The 17961-nt window shown below is 35.2% G+C and overlaps 2 protein-coding genes across 2 annotated transcripts; one reads left to right on the top strand and one right to left on the bottom strand.

The window, feature by feature from the left end:
• Positions 1 to 1038: 1038 nt before the first annotated feature.
• On the top strand, positions 1039 to 3352 carry LOC125587022. The gene is made up of 5 exons (XM_048757108.1): positions 1039 to 1588; positions 1670 to 1759; positions 1876 to 2150; positions 2249 to 2575; positions 2810 to 3352. The coding sequence occupies exons 1-5, from the start codon at positions 1039 to 1041 to the stop codon at positions 3350 to 3352; spliced, it is 1785 nt and encodes a 594-aa protein (XP_048613065.1).
• Positions 3353 to 8750: 5398 nt separating this feature from the next.
• Positions 8751 to 12677, bottom strand: LOC106351236 (zinc finger protein WIP6-like). Its single transcript, XM_013791055.3, has 2 exons — positions 12092 to 12677; positions 8751 to 11605 (listed from the first exon to the last, which is right to left on the bottom strand). Exons 1-2 carry the CDS (start codon positions 12437 to 12439, stop codon positions 11039 to 11041), a joined length of 915 nt encoding a protein of 304 aa, XP_013646509.2. The 5' UTR covers positions 12440 to 12677; the 3' UTR covers positions 8751 to 11038.
• Between the last annotated feature and the right edge of the window lie 5284 nt (positions 12678 to 17961).

The following is a 17961-nucleotide window of genomic DNA, read 5'->3' as shown; positions in this document are numbered from 1 at the left end:
TCCTCAGAGGCAAACTTGGCAAGAGAAAGCGGAAAGGATCAAGCATCCCGTACCAGCAGTACGCTCTCGTGAGATTGTTCCCTATGAACAATCTTCTCCCATCAGAAATGACGAACTCAACGGCCCTATTGAGCATCAAGGCATCGGGTCAGGAGATGGTAAAACTGCTAAGAGATTGGCTAGCACTATTGTTACACCATCTCGAAGTGGCCACGACATGGAAGAGAATGTCACAAAGCGCGCTAAAGGGCTTACTCGATCCCTCTCTTTCACGAGTCTAAGTGAAAAGGAACCAGCAGCCACTGATGGAGATAATCAGATCATTGGAGCTTTGAACGATATGGACATTGAGGATCAGCAGGAGGAGGAAGTGATGGAGTGTGATGCGCCAGATGAGGACTTGCTAGGCATGGAGCTCAAAGAGATGGAGGACACAGCGGCTAGGCATGATGCGAACATGAAGACTACATGCCAGGATGATAACGTCAATGAGGCTAAAGCTTTGAAGAACAGTAAGCAAGGAACAAGAGCGAATGTCCCATTGGGCTTCCAGAGTAAAAAATTTGAGGTCCTTCGTCGGGGATCTCCTCGTAAGTCTTTCTCTTCGTCTCAAGGAGTTCATACGACTAGACGCGCAAGCAGGCCAAAGCGGCATCATCAGACTTCTAAGAAGCAGAGATGTAGCTCCTCCAAAGGTAATGGATTGATGGGTTCCAAAAACTCATCACGGGATCATCCATGAGGACACTAAGTTGGAACTGTCGAGGAATTGGAAACGACCTCACAGTTCGACGCCTTACGAAGATGTGTCAGAAGCATCACCCAGGACTTGTGTTTCTTTCTGAGACGAAGAATAAGCGGCTGCTGTTGCAAAACATTCAGGCCAATTTAGGATTTGATCATTTGTTTACTGTTGAGCCACTTGGTCTCAGCGAAGGTTTAGCTTTATTTTTTATGGATGAATTTCAAATTAATGTTTTATTTTCGAATAACAAAATGATTGACATTGAGGCAGTCATTGATGGAATAAAAGTCTTTATGACGTTTGTTTATGGTGACCCTGTTTTGGAAAGACGAGATCAAGTTTGGGAACGTCTTACACGTTTCTCAACAACTAGAACTGGACCTTGGTTCATGATTGGAGATTTCAATGAAATCACGGGTCACAATGAGAAGGAAGGAGGGAGACAGCGTTCTAATAGCTCGTTCCTACCCTTTAAGCAAATGCTTGCAGACTGTGGGATGTTAGAGTTTCCTTTTACAGGGGACATGCTTTCATGGGTAGGGAAGAGAGCAGGACGTGTAACTGTTCGATGTCGTCTAGACAGAGCAGTAGGAAATGCTGATTGGCATGAGAAGTTCCCACACTCTAATGCCAAGTACTTGACATTTTGGGGATCGGACCATCGTCCGATTCTTGCTGAGATACTGACAAAGCCAACGAGAAGATCAAAGAAATTCAAATTTGATAGGAGATGGCTAGACAATAAAGAACTGAGGCAAGTCATTCTTAAGGGATGGAAATCTCCTGATCTACCCCCAAATGCGACTATAATGGAACATATCTCTAGTTGTCGAAAAGCCTTGAGTGAGTAGAGGAAACAACACAATATCAACTCGGCAAAGCTAGTGGAGGAGTTAAAGGAGAAAGTTGAGGGTTTATATTCAGACGACAATGCGACGACGGAGGAAATTGCAGCAGCGTTGAAGAAACTCTCTGATGCTCTTAAGGCAGAAGAAATGTTCTGGAAACAGAAAAGTAGAGTGTTTTGGCTGCGAGTGGGAGATAAAAATACCAAATTTTCCATGCCTTAACGAAGCAAAGGAGAGCAAGGAACAAAATCACGTAGCTTCGGAATGTTGATGGTAACATAGTTGAGGATGAGGAAAGCCTGGTAGCCATTGCTACTAGCTATTTTCGGCAAATCTTCGAATCAACTACACCAGAAGACATTGAAGAGGCGCTATCTGAAGTTCTTACGACAATCACAGGATCAATGAATGACAGCCTCACAGCTCCTGTTTCTGAATGGGAGGTTAAATTAGCTCTCTTTGCTATGCATCCGGATAAGGCGCCGGGACCAGAGGGGATGACTGCACTTTTTTACCAACAGTTTTGGGATATAGTCAAGCAGGATTTAACTCTTATGGTAAATAAATCATGTTTGAAGGACATATAGCCAATGGTCTGAATGATACAAACATATGCCTTATCCCGAAAACAACTAAGCCTAATGAAATGGCTCAGTTTCGACCCATAAGCTTGTGTAATGTTAGCTACAAGATCGTCTCGAAGGTCTTATGCCAGAGAGTAAAGAAAGTCTTGCCAGGATTGATATCAGAAACCCAGTCGGCCTTTGTTGCTGGAAGACAGATTTCAGATAATATCATGATTGCTCAAGAGATGTTTCATGCCCTACGAACTAAACCGAGTGGACGTAATAAGAGGATGGCCATCAAGACGGATATGAGTAAGGCATATGATAGGATGGAATGGTCGTTTATCGAAGCTGTGATGCGTAAGATGGGATTCTCTGAGACATGGATCACCTGGATTATGAGGTGCATTACGTCGGTCAAATACAAAATTCTCATGAATGGGCAGCCAAGAGGGAATATTGTTCCAGGTAGAGGTTTGCGTCAAGGAGATCCTTTGTCTCCTTTCATTTTTATTATGTGCACGGAAGCGCTCGTTAGCCTTCTCAATCATGCAGAGAACCAAGGGAAGATAACGGGGATGCGTATTACACGTGCATGTCCTTCGGTATCTCACCTTCTCTTTGCTGATGATAGCCTTTTCTTCTGTAAGGCGGAGCCCTGTGAATGTGAGGAAGTAATGAAAGTAGTCAAGAAATATGGTAAAGCATCTGGCCAATGTATAAACTTTGACAAGTCTTCCTTACTCTTTGGTAAGAGGATTAATGCAGCCACCCGGCAAGAGGTTAAAGATACACTTGGAATACACAACGATGGAGGGATGGGAAAGTACTTGGCGATCCCAGAGGATATTAGTGGTTCTAAATGTAAACTTTTTGCATTTTTAAAGGATAATCTGATGCATAGAGTCAATGGATGGACTGGTCGATGTCTCTCAAAAGGGGGAAAGGAAGTAATGATCAAATCCATTTTACTCGCTCTTCCGACATACGTTATGTCGACGTTTCTGCTCCCATTGGAGATTTGTGAAAACCTCGCTAGTGCCATTGCACAATTTTGGTGGAGCTCGAATCCACCAAAAAGAGGAATACACTGGGCGAAATGGGAAAATGTTTGTTTACCAAAAGAGGAGGGCGGTATTGGTTTTCGTTTAATTCATGAGTTCAATCTAGCACTACTGGCAAAGCAATTATGAAGACTGGTCCAATACCCTGATTCACTGGTTGCCCGAGTATTAAGGGGGAGATATTATAGGATGACCTCGCCATTGAGAGCGATCTCTACTAGCAGCCCATCATATGTGTGGACAAGCATCTCCGCAGCAAGGAAGCTTTTACTGCTAGGTATCAGACAGAAGATTCACTCTGGCTATGATGTCAGGGTGTGGGAGGATCCGTGGATTCCAACAACACCTGCTAGACCAGCTAGACCTATAGCGCCTGTGATGCACCTAAACATGAAAGTCAGTGACATCATTAATCAGGAATCAAAGGAGTGGGATGTGGGACTACTAGATGATTATGTCCATCCTGATGATATACCACTCATTCGCAGCATGGCCATAAGTTCGACTCATCGCCGAGATACTTTCTGCTGGAACTACATGAGGAATGGCCAATACACAGTCAAATCTGAATACTGGGTTGCTCAGAACCTGTTGAAGCAAGGAGAGGAAAAGGAAATACTAGAGCCAAGTATCACTAAACTTCAAGCCTTTGCTTGGAAGTTACCAGCGCCAAGGAAGATGTGACATCTTATATGGCAATTGATAACGGGACAGGTAGCAGTAACGAGGAATCTATTAAGGCGTAATATGAGGTGCGATAATTATTGCCCAAGGTGTGGGGAAATAGAGGAATCTGTAACTCATGCAATATTTGAATGCCCTCCAGCCCTGCAAGTATGGTCTTTATCAGCAACTCCTACGAGTCCAGGTTTATTCCCAGTGGCAAGCGTTTACACAAACATGGACTATCTTTTCTGGAGCAAGAATAATATCATTGTACCAGACCAAGGCAGGGATCCTTATCTCTGGATAATATGGTATATTTGGAAGACTCGCAATGATAAGCTTTTCAGGGGTATAGACAAAGACCCTTTGGAATTCGTTAGACATGCAGAGAGTGAATGTCAGGCCTGGTTTAACGCGAATGAGACGATACCACCACACGTCCAGGCTACCAATAATGATGCAAACCAAGTCTTAAGTTTGGGTAATATATGTCTACTAGATGGATCTTGGACAGCTTCTGACTGCTTTAGTGGATGTGGATGGGTCTGGATGGATAGTAGGGAGGACATACAACTTATGGGAACACGAAACTTCATTCGATGTGAATCAGCGCTGCATTCGGAGGTAGAAGCGCTGCGATGGGCGATGGAGAACATGCTTCAACACTCGCCGTGCCAGAGCTTTGGAACTGACTGCAAGGAACTGATTGCAATGATAAATGATCCCCAGGAGTGGCCAAGATTTGCGACAGAGCTGGAGAAGATAGAGACGCTGCAGATTTGTTTTCCGGATTTCAAAATCACCCATGTACCACGAGTGTGCAGTCAGCTTCCTGATTTTATAGCTAAGACTGCTAGGAGCTTTCGTAGAGAGTTACTTTTCATTGGTTGTTCTATTCCGATCTGGTTACCCAGACCACCTCAAGCTTGAGTAATAAAATGACCGTTCGACGTCAAAAAAAAAAAAAAAAACCTAAATACAAATAAGAAAATTAATATATCTACAATAAAAAATATTATAGTTGAATTCAAACAAATAGATGGAATCCAATATGTCCAAATGATAACTGAATCGACTGTAAAAACAACAAATCCGATTAGATATAAAATATCTAAAATCATATGTATAATTAAAGTAATATAATATTGGTAATATAAATTATACATACAAATTATAAATTAATTTAAAACTAAAAATAAATATCAATCAATTATTATAGTATATTTTTTTTATAAATATTTATGTTCGTGCATGAGCACGAGAAAATCACCTAGTATTAAAAGAAAACACATTAAACTACTATAATAAATGTATCATTTTCTTTAATTTTCAATGTTCAATAACTTTTAACCAATAGTAATTCAGTAAAATCAATTATTTTTCTTGAAGTTTACAATATTTTCATAGAAAACACAAAAAATACATCTTTGTGAAACAATTTTTTTTTCTAAAAAATCTACATTATTAAAAGAGAAGTACCTATTTGAAAATATTCTTACTTCATTAATTAAACTCCTTTTTTTTTGCTTGTCTTTTTCAGTTGCATTTATGAAATATCTTAAAACGAATAAAACTGCCTAATTTATTACTTGTCTTTTCAGTTACATTAATGAAATATGCTTAAATGAATTTAAACTTCCTATTTTATTGTTTGTCTTTTTCAGTTACCTTAATGAAATATCATTAAATAAATTTGGACATAATGTCATTTAATCAACCAAAAAAACTCATGAGTTTTCTTTACGTGCATAATTTTAATAATGGAGATTTTTAAAAACGTGCATCATTAAAATGTTACCTAAAACATGCAGCACTAATATATAACATGCATCAATAAAACTAGAATTTGACTCACACAATTGTACGGATATTATTTTCAGTTGATTAAATTTAAAAATAATTATTTATTCAAAAAATATTTAAGAAATGGTTATGTTTTTAAAAATTATATGGTATTATTTGCTCATAACTCATTTGTCATTTGTTAAATTGTTAGAAAGAAAATTTTAGCATAATATAACTCAGCTGTCATTTGCTAAATTTATGGTTTTTATTTATATTTTTTATTATTTAATTATAATATTTTCATTTTATATTTGGAAGATAAATGAATTTTCTTTCAAACAATATTTTTGTAAATGTATTTTAAAAAAAATAATCAATTAAAATTGTTATTATCATTGAATATCATTATTTTTGACATAATTTGAGTTTTCGTTTACATCAAAAGTTATCATATTTTACGATAATTTTAATTTAAAATGTAATTTTCATATTTTTCAAACAAATTCTAAAAATATTTTTTAAATATTTTGTTATAATTGTTAAAAATATATTGAGTTACATTTCAAATAAAAAGGTAAAGATATTAAAAATATTCTAATTAAAATATGTAAAATTTAATATAGTTTTAAGGAAATAGTCAAAATAAAAAAAATTACACATAAAATAATCATGATTTTTGTTAACTTGGCGGATCATTATTTATATGATATCACACACGAAAAAAATATTTCTGTTTTTAAAATTATCTAATTAACTCTATATTCATTTTTTTTATATGATATCACACATTCTTAAAAAATAGATATTTTCAGATGCAAAGAAAAATATTCACTTAATAAATATAATATGAACGTATATTAGAAATACATTATTTAATAAAATAAATAATTAAAAACTGAAAATTTATACTCGCGGCAGGGTCTAGTATTTCTTAATTGAACGGAGGGTGTTCCATGTAAACCTGCTATAAATGGAAAGTTTGGCTTGTCAGGCGCGTGGCCATAAATTCCAACACTAACATTTTCCTTTTTTTCTTATCTAAGTATTTTTTTAAAATATAAATTTTTACATGTATATAAGTATCCACTATTCTTATCTAAATCGCATGTGCTATTCTCTCTAGGAGGAGTCAAAAGCCGGAAGTTTTAGCTATGATAGCATCCTCGCCTTGTCTCGTTCAAAGGTATTCAGTTGAAGTCTTCGTGCTTTATTATTCTCTGTTTTGTAAAGGTTCTTTTGTTTTGTTCCTCATTTCTTCTAGTTTAGATCGGTTTAGTATTAGGGTGATGAGTGTTTATATAATTATTGGATTTTAGTTCTTGGTTTTTGATTTTAGTTTTTTGATTTTTTTTTTGTTTCTGATTTTAGTTTTCAAAAAAACTTGAATAGTGATTCTAGATTATAATTTTTGATTTTTGGTTTTTGATTTTTTATAATTTTGAATTTTCAGGATATTTTGTTTTCTCTAAAGTTTGATTAGTAATTTATTTAATTTCGAAGTTTATTATTTATTAAAACTTCACTTATAAGTTAGTTTCTTTTAAAACAACTTAAAATTACTAAAATAAATATCATTTTTAATAAGTAATACCAATAGATCTCTTAGCAAGTATGTTAAATTTACATAAAATAATTTTTAAATAAGTAATTTCATTTTATTGACAAGTTTTTTTTTAAAAAAAGTGTCTTTATATAATATTTTCATATTATATATGTTAAAAAAATTATTTTTACTTAGGCTTGTTGTCTATATCTTAAATATTCTTTAAAATTTTGATTGGATGGTTATTTTAAATTTTGGTTTTGTAACTAATAAAAAAATTAATAATAAAATCACTATTTTGAAAAAAGTAAAAGAAAAGTATTATTTTGGTTAGGCCTTATAGTTTATAGGCATGAAATAGTAAAATGATGAAAACTAATTTCCCTAACTAAAACCTAAATTTTTCAACAGCAATATATTCATATTATTTTAATAGTTAACTTTTAATTAATAAAATTTATTTTATCGATAAACTTAAATTCTTATGAGTTATTTTGTAGTTCACTATCGTAAAACAAAAAAAATTATAAAGATTAATTTATTATTAGGTAAATTATCATTCACATATATATTGTAATAGTTTTAGTAAATTTAATCTTAGTTTTGATTAGCATTGATATGACAATACTGTTTAGCAAAAAAAAATTTATTTTAAATTAACAAAATTTCAAATTTATTTTATCTAGACATCTTGTGAATAGTAGTCCCACTGTAATAATAAATAATGGTAACAATACTAGAAAACTACAAGGCTCATTATTATTAAATAATAATATTTGTAATAAAAACTAATCTACGTGAATCAACTACTAGTTATTTTGAAAAAGTAGAAAACTTTGATTTTGGCTTTTGTTTAGAAAGGTATAGTTATTAGAGCAAATTGTTTTTTAGGTAAAAAATGGTAATTATGTTCCATTAGGCTAATTTATATTTTGTACCACTTTTACTTCTAATGCCCTTTAGTATTTTCGAAAATAAATCAAATACATAGTTTTACAAACTAAAAAAATTGGAAAAATAGTAACTATCGATCAAATACCCTTATGAACTTAGTGGTAATTTTTCCAGTTCTAAAAATGTTTAAATCATAATTTCAAATTATGTTATACATAAAGTAGAATTGACATTCTACGAAGTAGAAAATGAAATCCATTTTTTCATTGAAACTATTATGTTTTGAATACGTGATCTACGTAAATAATAGTACTATGAAAATATTTTAAAAAGTACACATTCCGCGCTTAATCTATCGCTCTAAAATCTGTAGAAATCGGAATCTACAAATTACTATAAATCTAAAACCTGTAGAAATCAAAATCTATACATTACTATAAATCTAAAAACATATAGAAAACGAGTTCTACAGATTTACCTTAAATCTAAAACCTGAAGAAATCGAAATCTACACATTACTATAGATCTAAAAACCTGTAGAAACCGAGTTCTACAGGTTTACTGTATTCTACGAATAAGAATAATCAGTTCCAAAAAATATGGAAAGAAAATATTTGGAAATATTCAGTTTCCATATATGAAAAAAAAATCAAATTTTCAGAAAAAAAAAATTTGTGGGACATAAAGTGTAGGTTTAGATTAGTTTTTTTTTTGAGGATTTTAATGTTTTCTTTTATTTTAATTACTTTAATTATTTATTATATTTTAATATCTACAATTGTTTTGTTAATTATAATTTCAAATTTATAATTGAATTTAAGTGTATTATTGCCATTTTGAAAATAATTAGCCTAATGTGGCATAAAATATGTGAGATTAGTCTAATGTGACATAGTTACCATTTTTTTGGCGTAAAAAAACAATTTTTCCTAGTTATTTTAAAAACTTGTTTTCCTAATTTATAGGGAATCAATTTTTCACAAATTTTGATTGGCTAAAAAGTAGTTTTTGGAAAAACAAAAACTAGTTAAAAAAACTACAAACAATCAACCACGACATGATTAACCCCGGTCTCTTAACCGGAGTTCTTAACTCATGATTTGACACTTTTTTGGTTTTTGTTTTTTTTTTTACACTTTTCGGCTAAGAAACGGTTAGAAACATTTCTTAGCTTTTCTTAGTTAAAATCTAAGAAAAACTAAGAACCGTCTTTTATCCAAAGGTAAGATTCTTAATTGGGGTTAATGTTCTTGGTTTTAGTCTTCCGGTGTTTGGGACTAAGTCTCTCCGATCTTGGAACTTTCATCTCCGGAGGTTTGTAAAACCTGCCGACTTATGTATTCCAAAATGAATTCCTCCTCACGTAATCTTCTTTGTTAATATAACTAGTGTTTAAAAAAAAGTATCCACACGTGGAAGCACCGTAGCCTAGTAGTTAAGGTTTAAAGGTTTCTATACCCAGGTTTGGGGTTCGAATCCCAGACTATGCAATTTATTGCAGATTACAAGAACTCCAGGTTTCAAGTCCCGGACAAACCGATTTATTAAACAATTATGCAGACTACGGAAGAAATGCTTACAAGGAATCTTCAACATGGTGCAAGTAAATCTTGTCAGGCGTGGATCTTCATAGCATGGCTCAGGTGATGCAGTTAGGCGTAGGTCTTCAGAAAGCAGGTAGTATTGTCAGTTGTCGAATCGTCTATATAATCTTTCTCATATCATAATCGTAAAATCATAATAAATCATCGTTAAAAAAAAAATATCCACATACTTTAGTCATAAATATACACTTTTGTGAAATGAAATTAAATGGAGTATCAGGTACTCTTTACAATCTCTCAGTTTTTTCCTTTTCTGAAATTAATATCTATCAGTGTACAATTTCCAAAACAACATTTAATACTCCGTACCTTACTGGATCAATTTACTCAAAGTTTGGAACCAAAATTCTACACGACATTTTATTTATATTCGAATCAAGATATTTATGACAAGTAGTCTGACAGTTTAACTAGCTTACGTAGTTTTTTGGTTATAATAACAGTGTGTGTTTGAAAAATACTCGCTTTGGATTTTTTAAAACAAAAATCACTTATAACATGATGCCATAGAGAAAAGATTAGATAAAATATAGAAAATGAGACAGGGAGGGAGAGTGACAGAGAAACTGAAGTAACCTAAGAGTCGTGAAATTTCTCTCTCCAAGTGTAACATAGACAACAAATGTGTGTAACGTTAGACATCACTATATAAAGTGACAACAGACAGTTTCTGTGTTTGGATAATTCGAACTGCCACTTTCGACGATTTAATTACCATTGTATGTTACCTCCATTATTTATCACCAGAGGTGCACTCTTTTATATTCACTGCATCATATACATTTTAATTAAAATTGTAGGTCTCATTTAATAAATCATCGTTTTGTAGTCAAATTTAGGAGAACACTAAAGAAATGTGAAGATTGGGGATTGCGCGTATATAAATCCCAGCTTTCATGTCCATATATTTCCTAGCATGTATATAATGTTATAGATCCAATAAGAAAAAAACTTGTAGTGCTCTATAAAGTTTACATCACAGTCTGACCTTGATCTGAGATATCTCTCGGTTACAAAAGAAAATGCAAACCGATTAATTATTATGGATAACCAATTAACTTTTTTTGGGTAAGAAAATTTTATTACTAAAAAGGCAGAAATTGTTTGATGGAGGCATGGAGCTATGACAAGGTTAGACGCAGTTAAAATCCCAAACTACTACATTTTTTTTTTTTTGATCAATCGAAGCCATTACATTTATTTCGGGAATTCATAGTAAAAGATACTTTAAAATTCACTAACGTGATGAAGAATATAATATCAAACACATCTCGCTTAAACAAACCCTAGTTAACACCCATGGATCGTAAAATGGCCATTTAATTAGTTGTCATTAGAAATTTGACCATAACGACCAAAGTGTTCATATCTAATCCCGTAGTTCTTCTCTCCACGACCACTTTCTCCATTACCATCTTCTTCTTCATCATCATCTCGTTCATCTTCTTCCTCCATAAAATCGTCATCATCATCATCTCCATCTCCTTCTCCAATGGATACAACACGATCACCTACAGTGTGAGCCGCATGACCATCTCCAAAAGCCCTAACGTGATCTTTGAGAGACCTCTTATGCTTAAAATCCGATCCGCAAACGCAAAACCACACCTTCCCACAATTCTTCTCGTGCGTTCTCCAATCGCCTCTTACCGCAAATGTCTTCTCGCACTTTTTGCGGCAACGAAAAGGTTTCGCCCCGTGCTTTCGCTTGTAATGCGTTTGGAGCGTTCTAAAGTCTTTGAGAGGCTTTGCTCTTGGATGGCCTATGTTATTCTTACAGCCTTCTGCACAACAGTAACATGGCAGCCTTAGTATCGAAGATGATGATTTCGTCCCTCGCAGCGATTCTGGACCCTTTCGGTATTGCGAACCATGACCCCACATATGCATCTACAGGAAAAATACGAAAGATGTAACTTAAATAAAACAGTAATTTGGTTATTTCATGTTTCACGTCAAGATCATGAACATTTACTTCGTTGATTATAAATCATCTTGACGGTTATAATAAATATTCTGGAAAACATGATAATTATATACACATATATGGTTAACATAACTAGTATTTATGAAGATAATACTGTATGAGATAAAATTTTGTCGAATTGATACCCTTGAAACGCCGAGAGGTACAGATTCGAAGTTAATGCAACAATTTTTTTGATAATTAAATTATTTTCAAAATACTTTTTTATAACCATTTTAAATCAGCTAGCAACACATATCAGATTATTTATGTAGATAGTAATAAACGTGGAACGAAAAGGAAATAGGAAATATATATGGGAGTCAGATCAAGAAAATTCCCCCTAATGATATATAATTACATCAATTTTGTAGTATGAATAATTGAATAGTATATAATGATATTCAAACCTGCATGTTATTGAAGCGGTTGAAAGTTTTATTACAGACAGAACAAGAGAACTGAGTGGGACCGACAAGGATCTGAGAAAGAGAAGGAATCCAATACTGTCCCTGCCTCGCCGTCAAACCCTCATGGTTCCCGCTGGTTTCTTTTTCGGAAACCGGAGGTCCGATATGAAGAGCAACGGTGACGTCATTAGGGTTTGTTAAAGGGAGATTATGATCGATTTCGTGATTCGTAGAAGGTTTAGTGCTGGTGGATTTGTAATTGTTACGGTATTGTTGATTAGGAGGTCCAAGGCGGAGGACGACGGAGTCTTCGTCACCGGAGATGCAATATTGGTTATTATTAAACATTGAGTAGAGAGAAGGAGATATAAAAGAGAAAGATGGGGTTTGGGTAAATGGTGGAGAATGACAATGGAGGCTGGACGAATTGGTAACTAATAAATGGTTCGTTTATTTTGTACTTACTTTGGCTTTTGTTCGATCCTCGTAAATTGATGTGTGAGTGAGTTGCAGACCTATGTTTGGTGCCAAACATAATACCATTGTTAACCCCAGTGTCTTAACAGGAGTTAGCTTCGTCTAAGAAATGGTTCTTAACTTTTCTTAGATTTTAACTAAGAAAAATTAAAAACCGCCTCTTAAATAAGAGATATAAAAGCCGTCTCTTAGCTAAAAAGTATAAAAAAAATAAAAAAATAAAAAATATCAAATCATAAATTAAAAACCCCGGCTAAGAGACCAGATAACATATACACATTAGTCATGATTCAACTGTAATGTTTATAGGATGCATCTTTTAAAGATTGGATATGAAATATATACTGGTAATCTTTAATGTTCCCTTCGTTAATACATTATTTCTAGGATAGAGTTAGAAATCTTTTTTTTTAAACTACAATTGATATATAGAATGAGTTTTTTTTATCAAACACACACCAAAGACGATTATCATTATAAATGAATGGAACCCCAAGGGTGACGTTACAATAAAAAAACAAAAACAAAAAAAAACAAGAAATTTTTTTTTCAGCCGTAGTTCAAATTAATGAAGCGTTGGATTTAAAACAAAATTTGTGTTTCAAAAATCTATTATACTAAATGATATTAGACCAAGAAATGTAAAATCTAAAGTTTGGAACTCCATTACTTAACAAAAATTAAAGTATTCGTACTTGGTTTCAGTCGCAGAAGTAAGAAATAAGACTAATTTGCAAAACGTAATTTCTTAAAAATTACATGAAACTATGCATATTCTTATTATCTTAGCTGTGTAAGTCTTATCAAGAAAATTTTGATTTTTTTTGTATTACCATATACTAGATAGAAAAACCGAATGAGTCATTTTTTTGCTAAACAAAACCGAATGAATCATATTTACGTAGTGTGTTACCATATACTAGACAGAAAAACCATATGAACCATTACCAACTATTGTATAATACCGGTTTGGTTTAAGTTAGATAAACAATACGGTTTAGATTCTTTTTGCTTAAACCGTGTATATATATACACTGGATTGTAACAAACTATGGTTAATCAATTCAACCTATTCTTCCATTCAATATGGTATCAGAGCTGAGACCATCACTCTCATGGTGATTCTATGATTTCGATCATCATGAGCCTTTCTCGTTCTCAGATTCTTCTTCAGTTCATTTTCGATTTGATTCTTCTCGAGCTGGAAATCATCACCTTCGTTTACTTTCTCTTGATTCTTCTTTCCACGTTCTGAATCAAGATTCATCGATCTCCAAAGTCGATTCATCACTCGAATCGAGCTCTCATCTTTCTTCATTCGTCTTCGTCTTCGTCGCTATGAACCCCAATCTAGCTCCGGAGACTACATTCTTGGATCAGTACGAGAATCCATATTATCTTCATAGCTCCGATCATGCCAGTCTCATCTTGGTATCCGATCGTCTCTCTTCCGGTGCGGAGTTCCACTCTTGGCGCCGATCGGTGCGTATGGCTCTCAACGTCCGTAACAAACTAGGTTTCATCGATGGTACGATTCCTAAACTTCCGGATAGTCATAGGGATTCTGGTTCTTGGTCTCGCTGTAACGATATGGTAGCTACATGGCTGATGATCCTCTGTATCGAAGAGGATATGTCAAAATCTCTTGTTTATGTCGACTGCTGAATCGATCTGGAAGAATATAATCTCGCGATTCAAACAGGAAGATGCTCCGCGGGTTTATGAGATTGAACAGCAATTGAGTCGCTTACAACAAGGTTCAATGGATATTAGCACCTATTATACAACACACCTATTATACAACATTGGTCACACTATGGGAGGAATACAAGAACTATGTTGACTTGTGGCCGTTGTGAATGCAATGCAGCAGCGTTATGGGAGAGTATTCAACAACGAAGTCGTGTGACTAAGTTCTTGATGGGACTCAATGAAGCATATGAGCCTACTCGTCGCCACATCTTAATGCTCAAGCCAATCCCATCAACTGAAGATGTGTTTAATCTTGTCATTCAGGATGAGAGGCATAAATCTATCAAGCCATCCTCCACACCGGCTACTGCGGTCTTTCACAGCTCAGGCCCTGCTGAGTCTCTCTCCATTGCTGCCTCTGCGTCTGAGAATCCTGTTCTGGCTGCTACTCAGACTTCTGGTGGCTTTCGTCCAAAGTCTAGACCTCTTTGCACCTATTGTGGTCAACTCGGTCATATGGTTGTTAAATGTTTCAAACTCCATGGCTATCCCTCTAGTCATCGCAACAACAGGTCTTCTACTCCAACATCTGGCTTTGCACCAAGAGGACAGAACACCTATCCGCAGCCACGACCTCAGATTCAGAACAACTTCATACTTATGCAACAACAATACGTCAATCAGAATGTTGCTGCGAATGTTCTTCCTAAGCAATCTGGTCAGTCTTTAGGACATATGGACAGAGGCCAACTCCAATCTCTGATTCAACAGCTCCAGGCCTTTATGACACCTACTGTAAACGCTGTATCAACTCAACAATCAACGGTTAATGAAAATGGATACATGGATCCTCAATCTTCAGCTGGTACTGTCTCTTTTACACCTCCTCTTTCATCACCAAATATAACCGTTTCATTTCCACCAACTAGCCTTCGTTTTGATAATAATATCCTCACCTTTCAACATCAATGTCTTTCCTCTCTTCCCAATGCAATGCCTAATGGTGCTTGGATAATTAACAGTGGGGAAACTACGCATGTATGCTCAGATTTGTCACTGTCTACTCAGACTTCTCCTGTAACTGGTGTTACAGTCTCTCTCCCTAATGGCATTAGGGAATCAATATCTCATATTGGCACTGTGCAATCGTCAACATCTCCCAAATTGCATAATGTTCTGCATGTTCCATCTTTTCGGTTCAATCTTATTAGTGTATGTACACTTTTGCGTGATAATCACTTGTCTGCTCACTTTTATCCTGATCATTGTTTTCTCCAGGAGTCTTCTAAGGGCTTGATGATTGGTAGAGGAAGTTTATTGCGCAATCTATATGTTCTTGAACCTGCTGTTGATTCTTCTCTGCAATTCTGTGGATCCTTGCAAGTCGATGGGAACCTATGGCACCATCGCCTTGGACATCCATCAACTTCCAAGTTAAAGTTTCTTACTGGTACATTGCCTATAGCCACGTCTAGTTTACATAAGTCTGAAGTCTGTCCAGTTTGTCCATTAGCTATACAAAAGCTGTTACCATTTGTATCGAATAATAACATGTCAAAATCTGCTTTTAATTTGGTTCACTTAGATGTATGGGGTCCCTTTGGTATTGAGTCAATAGAAGGATACAAGTATTTTCTTACATTAGTTGATGATTGTACATGAGCTACTTGGGTTTATATGATGAAAAATAAATCAGATGTTTCGACTGTCTTTCCAATTTAGTGATAACGCACCTGAACTTGCTTTTACTAATCTTCTTCAAGAACATGGCATTTTTCATCAATATTCATGTGCTTATACTCCACAACAGAACTCTGTTGTAGAGAGAAAGCATCAACATATTCTAAATGTTGCAAGAGCTTTGTTATTTCAATCTAACAAGTATACTGGAGTGATTGCATTTGTACTGCTGTGTTTCTCACTAATAGAACTCCTTCTGCTCTGTTAAATGATAAATCACCTTATGAGGTTTTGCTAAGAAAGTTCATGATTGCTCATTTCTTAAAACATTTGGTTACTTATGCTATGCATCTACGTTTCTTAAAGATAGGAACAAATTCTCCGCTAGAGCTGATAAATGTGTATTCTTAGGTTTTCCGAGTGGTTACCAAGGCTATAAAGTGTTACATCTATATTCCAATAATATCTCTATTACACGAAATATTGTCTTTCATGAAAACTCATTTCCATATCTTGATACATCTTTCTCTGTTCCACCTTCTCTGAACATCTTTGATAAAACAATCTTGCCTGCTCCCATTTCTGTTGTCCTTGATTATGTAGTTCCAACACCTGTAGTTCCTAATGCCACAAACATATATAGAGAGACTGTTCCAGTAGCTACAGGACAAGGACGACTACTCGGTGACAGACCTATGCGTCATACAAGAGCCCCTGGTTACTTATCTCAGTGCCATTGTGCTCTTGCTCAGAGTAATCTTGCTCTAACCCCTTCTAAACCTTCATCTTCAGTTTCATATCCTCTTTCCTCTGTTCTAGCCTATGATAAACTTCAATCTCTCTATAAATCTTATGTTCTTTCCTATTCTCTTGAGACAGAACCAACATCTTTTAAGCAAGCCATGTTATCTCCACATTTTCGAAAAGCCACGATTGATGAGTTGCAGGGTATGGAGACAAATAAGACATGTACAGTTGAATCTTTTCCTCCTGGTAAAAATGTGGTTGGTTGCAAATGGGTATATACCATTAAGTACAATGCAGACGGCACCATAGAGCGTTATAAAGCACGTTTGGTGGCTAAGGGTTTCACACAACAAGAAGGCGTCGATTTCACTGATACATTTTCTCCAGTGGCTAAACTTGCTAGTGTGAAACTTCTTCTTGGTCTTGCAACTATACAAGGATGGAGCATGTCTCAAATGGATGTCTCTAATGCAATTTTGCATAGTGATCTTGATGAGGAGATCTTTATGAGTATTCCTCAGGGTTATGTACCCGCTTCTCGCTCTCTTCCCCCTAATATCTCGACTTCATAAGTCACTCTATGGGTTCAAGCAAGCCTCACGTCAGTGGTACCATTGTCTCTCTTCGGTCTTCTTAGCAGCTGGTTATACTCAATCGCCAGCAGACAACACATTGTTTGTCAAGCAACACGGCTCTGTTTTCACTGCAGCCCTTGTTTATGTTGACGACATTATGATTGTTGGCAATAATGATGAAGAAGTTGCTTCTCTCAAGAAGACTCTAAGTTCTCGTTTCAAGATCAAGGACTTATGACAACTCTTTTTCTTCCTTGGCTTGGAGATTGCACGATCATCTGAAGGCATTTCTATCTCTCAACGGAAATATGTGTTGAGTCTTATATCTGATGCTGGACTTCTTGCTTGCAAGCTGAGTTCTGTACCTATGGATCCTCTGGTTAAGTTGAGTAAAAACTCTGGTACTCCGCTTCAAGACCCCACCAGCTACCGTGCGTTGATTGGTCATCTTCTATATCTCACAATCACTCATCCTGATATCACCTTTGCTGTACATTGTCTGAGACAGTTCATGCAATCTCCTACCGATATTCATCTTGAAGCAGCTCACAAGATACTACGGTACATCAAGAACAATCCCGGGCAAGGGCTCTTTTACTCTGCCTCTTCTCAGTTGTGTCTAAATGCTTTTTTCTGATGCTAATTAGGGAACATGTCCTGATAGTAAACACTCTCTTACTGACTATTGTGTCTACCTTG

The sequence above is a fragment of the Brassica napus genome, chromosome C5 (genome assembly GCF_020379485.1).
Source record: "Brassica napus cultivar Da-Ae chromosome C5, Da-Ae, whole genome shotgun sequence".
NCBI classification, from domain to species: Eukaryota; Viridiplantae; Streptophyta; class Magnoliopsida; order Brassicales; family Brassicaceae; genus Brassica; species Brassica napus.
This window is presented reverse-complemented; position numbering and strand designations above follow the sequence as displayed.

Bases quoted from the DNA above. Each gene is read 5' to 3' on its own strand.
- LOC125587022 (XM_048757108.1), top strand. From the start codon at position 1,039: ATGACGTTTGTTTATGGTGACCCTGTTTTGGAAAGACGAGATCAAGTT. The intron at 2,151-2,248 runs GTAAATAAATCA...GAAATGGCTCAG, and splicing joins AGCAGGATTTAACTCTTATG to TTTCGACCCATAAGCTTGTG. The intron at 2,576-2,809 runs GTCAAATACAAA...TTCTTCTGTAAG, and splicing joins TTATGAGGTGCATTACGTCG to GCGGAGCCCTGTGAATGTGA.
- LOC106351236 (XM_013791055.3), bottom strand. From the start codon at position 12,439: ATGTTTAATAATAACCAATATTGCATCTCCGGTGACGAAGACTCCGTC. The intron at 11,606-12,091 runs GTTTGAATATCA...TTTTTCCTGTAG, and splicing joins ACCGCTTCAATAACATGCAG to ATGCATATGTGGGGTCATGG.